The 6,511-nt window shown below is 33.6% G+C and overlaps 1 protein-coding gene across 1 annotated transcript; it reads left to right on the forward strand.

The window, feature by feature from the left end:
* Nucleotides 1-4,387: 4,387 nt before the first annotated feature.
* Nucleotides 4,388-6,036, forward strand: LOC117922286 (TATA-binding protein-associated factor 2N). Its single transcript, XM_034840364.1, has 4 exons — nucleotides 4,388-4,493; nucleotides 4,875-5,241; nucleotides 5,514-5,625; nucleotides 5,720-6,036. Exons 2-3 carry the CDS (start codon nucleotides 4,880-4,882, stop codon nucleotides 5,602-5,604), a joined length of 453 nt encoding a protein of 150 aa, XP_034696255.1. The 5' UTR covers nucleotides 4,388-4,493; nucleotides 4,875-4,879; the 3' UTR covers nucleotides 5,605-5,625; nucleotides 5,720-6,036.
* Nucleotides 6,037-6,511: the final 475 nt, after the last annotated feature.

Raw genomic sequence — 6,511 nt, forward strand, 5'->3', positions numbered from 1 at the left:
AAATCAAATTTTAATTTTTTTGTTTTGAGTGGATATTATGCTTCCACGTGAACAGATTTACTTGAGTAATTCTCTTGTCATTTGAATAGTAACATGTAGAAAATTACAAAGCAAAAAAGAATAGAAATATACAAAGAAAGCACTACTCTATTTTGACTCTTCTAGTATCTCTTCAATACCCATCCTCTATTTTTTGGTTGAGACTACAACCAACACAGTTTAAGATTTTAATTTTTAAAAAAAACTAGTTTTATCACTTTTTGTCCAAATATTTTTAAGAAGCCATGGAGGTTAGATTTATATCAGCAACATTTACAACCCTTAATTTGTTGTTGGATTTCCTTTATTTGATTGTTATTGTTTTTGGTTTTGTTCATTATATTTATTTACTTATTAATAGTTTGGTTTTTTTTGAAAAGGGGCAAACTTTTTCAATAATTGGGATTAGGGTTTTTAATAAGAACAAGTAGAGAAGAAGAGAAGAAAAAAAGGAAATACTAAAGAAATATAGAAAAAAAATGAAGGTAAGGAAATGACAATAAGTAAACAAGGTTAAAAAGTCAAGATATATTGTCAATATATTCTCGATATTTTAAATGTCTGTGGAGTTTGACATAAAATCTTTGAAGATATATATACATGTATAGGGAGTATCAATATTTTCAGAAATGACAATAAGTAAACAAGGTTAAAATATCAAGATATATTATCGATATATTCTCAATATTTTGGATGTCTATGTAGTTTGATATGAAATCTTTGAAGATATATATATATATATATATATATATATATATATATATATATAGGGAGTACCAATATTTTCAGATTTTTTCTTTTTGTATTATTGGGATATTTTCCTATTTCCATCAATTTTTCTATCAGTTAAACGGGATTAACCTAGGTCTTCCAAATGTAAAAAAACAACATTTATACCACTAGTGCAAACATTTTGTTATTAAATATGATAACCTACATCTTATATATTCTATGTTCATACATAATTTTATATATATTTTAAAAATAAATTATTAAAATAAATTTTCATAAATTTATTAATTTTAATTATTTATTTTCAAATTCTATTTAATTTATTATTGAAAGCACAAAAATCATAAATAAAATACAAAACATGTATAAATTTGTAAATAAAATCATAGATATTTTTAAAAAGAAATACATATATTGTAAAGTATACAAATATTATAAAGTATATAAATTATCATTTTTATATTAAATTTATTTTCAAATTCTACCTATTATTATAAGTATCATAAACCATATTTTTCATATATTAATTTCTTCATACATCAATTCTAATATATTTTTTTATTAATTTTTATATTATTTTTTAGAAAAATTTTCAACATTTCACATAATAAAAAAATACAAATAAAAATAAAAATGATAACCATTAATGTAAAGCAAAGAGCTTGATTGCTTCACGTAATAAAGTACAAAAAAGTGGGCATCCCAAACATGTTCACAAGACAGAGACTGGTCCTTTCAACTGTTTTCCACTTATGTCTCTCACATTAGCATGTGTTCATCCAACAATTTAAGGCAGGAATTTCCTTCCCTTTCCCATATACCCAACGGAGACAAGAGTGTTCTTGTGGTGCGGCATTACAGAATATCCTTTATTAAAATATATAGAGGGGATAGCCCAAAGTTGATTTTGTAACCAGAGAGGAGAGAGAGAGAGAGAGAGAGAGAGAGAGAGAGAGAGAATGAATGAAGGGAGAGAGTTGGTGACAGTGATGGGCATGCATGGAAAGCGATTCCCAAGGAGAATCGAATCAGCCCACTTCTCTTTGTTCTTCTTCTTTACAGTTTGCCTCTTCCCCCTTTACCCTCCCCCAAGAGAATGGACTCCAGATATAGACATATCACCACCATCATCAATATATATTCCTCATACATCCTTTGGTTTTTTTCTCTTTTTTTTGGGTTTTTGAGAGAAAGAGATGAGTGAATATTATTTGGTAGATATTGAATAGGCAGAAAGGGAGAGCAGCCGCAGTGAAGAGAGAAGGAAAAGGAAAAGGAAAAGAAAAGGTAAAGAAAGGAGAAAAAGATGGTCAAATGAAGCCTCGAAGACTTGTATTCCATCATCATCATCAGCTTCGCCTATCTTTATTGAAACTCACCATTGCACTAGCCTTGCCCCTTTTTTTCTTCTTTTGAATTCCTCTCTCTCTCTCTCTCTTTCTCTTTTATTTATCTCTGCATGCTTATCATTGTGACAAAAAAGAAAGAAAGATGCTGGCATCTGATGCCCTCTCTCTTAACGAGAGAGGAGCAAAAAAGAAAAAGGGGTTTTAATCGAATGCTACAAATCCATCACTCTAAGCCAATTATTAGCCATGCATGCAGCTCAAACGTCCAGTTCAGTAATGGCTCTTAACACCCACTAGGAATTTGAGCCACATTCTTCAAAAGCTTGCACATCCATTATTTTTTTTTCTTATTCTAAATTTTACTTTATTTATTTGAACAATGGGCTATATCTTTTGGAAAAAGGTTTGGATGAATGCCATTATGGTGAAATTTTTTGAGAGAACTTGGAAAATTTGTGATCAAGTGTTAGGGTTTTATCCCAAATATTGGCTCTAAGAACTTAAAATCAGTAGTATGATGTAATATTACAACCTTATTTTATGAGATTTTGGTGAATTGATGGTTTAACATATATAGATATTAAAGAGATGGTCCTAAATGTTTTTTTTTTTTTTTTTTTTTTAAAGAATAAGCCTCTTGGAAAATACCCAACATCAATCTCATATTGGAGCCTGAACCACACCATATACTTTGTTCCATTTTCTTTCCTCTTTCTTGTTTGCTTTTCAGTGTTGCCATAAAAGAAATTTATACATTGATATCAACACCTTCTTTACTTTTAATTACAAACAAATTTTGCAAATGGCTATTATATATTGAAAAAGAAATGCAATAGGGAAATATTTCAAGCAACCATATAAACATTCAAAGTTCTGATCTGTTCTGTGAAAATTAGGGGTTTCTCCAATTCCATTTGACTTATCCCATAATTTGCAGCTTAAGTACCAAAAAGGGAATATTCAAAATTGAAAAGCACCAGCTATTTTTCCCAAATGACAGTCAAAACATTGATTCGATCTCAAAGTAAAAAATTGAAAGAGACATGATTGTTCATGAAAACAATTGAAGCTATAAGAAGTGGGCCAGTTTAGGGTTTTCTTTTATGTTTTGAATATCCTTTCCAATGTGAGAAATAGTGATTTTGGTATATCCTCCTTGTCCAATCAATGGTTTACATGGAGGCAACCTGTACTACATTGTGCTCCTGGGAACTGGCCAACTTGGCCAATGGGGGCCCTAGATGTTTTTTGGTCAAAGGGTCTTTCTAGGGTTCATGGCTCACTTGGTTGAATAGATTTTAGATGAGGGTTGTTGTGACAATAGGCTACAAGATCTCCTGTTTTCTTTATGTGGGGTCCTGAAAAGTTAACCTAGCCAGCCATAACCAGGCTGAACATTGCTGCTTTGGCTCCACTGACCCCAACCTGGTTTTGACCTTCAAACTAGAATTTAACATGAATATTCTCATAAGAAGTACGAAATACTTTGAATCGACCAATCACATATTTCTTTTTTTTGTGTTCTAACCCACCAATTTCTGAGTCTAAATTGTTGAACTTCAATGAAAAAAAATCATTTTGCAGAAATTCTTTTCATTATTGAATCAAGTTTGTTTTGGCTGAGTTTCATTCTTCAAGCATATATATCATCAAATTCTTCTCAACTTTCAAATATGAGAAGGGTAAATCCGAATACACTTGCTGCATATTACACATCCTTCATGCCTTTTATATACTTTGGGAAAATTAGGGACTTGGAAATCAAAATTAATTGAAGATGCATGCACCAAAGTTAAAGGCAGAAATAAGCCTACCTTTTAGCATTATAACTTTGAAATTGAACAGTATGTTTGCTGAACTGGTAATTTAAAGGACATGATATTAATAGCATAAATATTGACAATCAAGCTGCAGAAAAAGAAATGAAATTGGAACTCCAACACCCAAATAAAAAGAAAAAGACAAAGAAAAATATACAGACAAACAAAAAGAAGAAACAAGAAAAAAGCAAATAGCCAAGCATAATGGGAGAAAATAATGTAAAAGTGTGTATGTGCATGCCCTTCTCACGTCTACAAACACTCAAAGAAGCAGCTCTGCATCAAAAGAATTTATTCAAAATTTCAAAATTTCTGTCTGTGGAATCAAAGCTCCAATTTTCTTTTGTCTCTTTTTCTTCCTTTAGATTTTCTCTGATTCCATTTATCAAGGTTTCCAGGTTAAGAACACGAAAAAGTACATACACGGCCCTCCATTTATTCCCTTTTTCTGTGGTCTAGAATTGTATATAAACACCCCCACCTCTCACAATATTCCTCAGCAATATCTCTTGTCTTCTTCCATCTCTGCACAGCTATCCTGATATTTCCTTGGGTATGTTCTTTCAAATCCTTTATTGTCCTCTTCTTCATTGCTTCCAATCACTTCTATGGCTTGCGGCTCCTTTTTCCGGTGAACCCTTTTCACCGGAGTAAGGGATGGAGTCCATTTACTAAAATATCTTGGCAAGGGGAGAATCAATTTTGAGGAGGCCACTCCCCCAAATTTTAGCTCATACCATATCACTCGTAAAGGGTTTTATAGTCTTTCCTCTGAAGAAGGATTGCTTTGGAAATGATAGGGCTGCCCTCTAAACTATGATGTGGCACATTATGATACAATTATAGTTGTAATCTATACACAAAATTTATTATTATTACTTGTCTTTTTACTCATCATAGATATTAGCACTAAAACCTTAGGGTTTTAATGCAGAAAACATGAGCAGGCCAGGAGATTGGAACTGCAGGTCATGCCAGCACATGAACTTCCAAAGGCGCGATTCCTGCCAACGCTGCGGTGACCCAAAATCGGGTGGGGGTGACTTTGGAAGCTTTGGTGGGAGGGGTGGATCCTCCTTTGGGTTCACGGGCTCGGATGTCCGCCCAGGGGACTGGTACTGCAATGCAGGCAACTGTGGAGCTCACAACTTTGCTAGCCGCTCTAACTGCTTCAAGTGTGGTGCATTCAAGGATGAGTCTGCTGGGGGCTACGATTCCGACATGTCACGCTCCCGAGGTTTCGGGTTCGGCGGTGGCAGCGGCCGGTCTGGGTGGAAATCCGGTGATTGGATATGCAGCAGGTGAAGTTACTGATGAATTTTGAATATTTTTTTTTTCTGAGTTACAGAAACGGGCTTTGTTAAAACACATTTGTGCTTCTGTTTTCGCTCATTCTTCTTTGGAAAGGAATGAAATGCTTTCTTTAGACTGCATCTTCATTTCTTTTATACTTTGATTGATCATTCATGTTTCTTTGACTGCTTTTCCATGTTAAGTCTCTGGCTTTTATTGGAGAATAAAAAGATAGATTCTCTGCAAAACTTTGTAGTGAAGTACAATTTAATTTGGGCAGGTCTGGTTGCAATGAGCACAACTTTGCTAGCAGAATGGAATGTTTCAGATGCAATGCCCCGAGGGACTTGAGTAACAAAACTTCATACTAGACATATATCTTCCATTTTTGGGTATGAATATTAACACATTGTCATCTTCATCTTCTGTTAAAGCTGCAATAATCTTGTTATGGTGAAGTTATTTATAGGTGGTTTCTTCTTGCAGGTACTGCAGCCAGCCAAGAGAGACCAAATCATAGAATATCTATTAATCCTTGTGTTGTTATTAATTTCTTTGCTTTGGGTGCTAGGTTCTTAAGGTGAAACATGGCTGAAACCCAATGTGGCAATGTTCCCATAAAAGCTATAGCCCTCATGATCAGCATATTTTGTTAGGTTTCCCTACAAGAAATATAGCTATGTAGTTCTGGTGTTTTTGAGTTAATTATCTACTACCATTGTCTTTTGTGTTGAGAGAGTTCATTATTTTATTGTATGGGACATGCTTTTCTTAATTAAAATGGAGATCTCTCTCTCTCTCTCTCTCTCTCTCTCTCTCTCTCTCTCCCTCTCTCTCTCCCCCTCTCTCTCTCATGGAGTGGTCCAAGGAATGTTTTTACAACGCTTCTAGGAATTCTTGAACAAAAAAATCAGAGTTAAACATATCTACAAAGGAATGAAAAGCTCACAAAGGGGCCACCATAGGAGCTATTGGGGGGTTCGGCATACATATATGCAACAGAAATAATTAGGTCAAGATTCAAGGAATATCTATGAGTAGTACTTTACTTTTGAGGAGAGTTGCTTTAAGCCAAAGAATCATTATATATGAGTTTCCACTATGCTCCTATTCTACTAAAAGAAAGTACTTATTAAGATAATAATAGACTGCTACACTGTAAAGTATATGGTGCATGCAGTATCAAATTTAAAGCAGTGAAATCCACCTTTTCCTCTTTGCCCCTTCATTCAATTAAAAAACTTTCAATATGATTCCAACCTCTCCAGACCAGTTTAA

The sequence above is a fragment of the Vitis riparia genome, chromosome 9, assembly GCF_004353265.1.
Source record: "Vitis riparia cultivar Riparia Gloire de Montpellier isolate 1030 chromosome 9, EGFV_Vit.rip_1.0, whole genome shotgun sequence".
NCBI classification, from domain to species: Eukaryota; Viridiplantae; Streptophyta; class Magnoliopsida; order Vitales; family Vitaceae; genus Vitis; species Vitis riparia.

What these genes read in the sequence shown, in the direction of transcription:
- LOC117922286 (XM_034840364.1), top strand. Translation starts at nt 4,880, where the DNA reads ATGAGCAGGCCAGGAGATTGGAACTGCAGGTCATGCCAGCACATGAAC. An exon ending in GGTGATTGGATATGCAGCAG is followed by an intron (nt 5,242 to 5,513) that starts GTGAAGTTACTG and finishes TAATTTGGGCAG; the next exon opens with GTCTGGTTGCAATGAGCACA.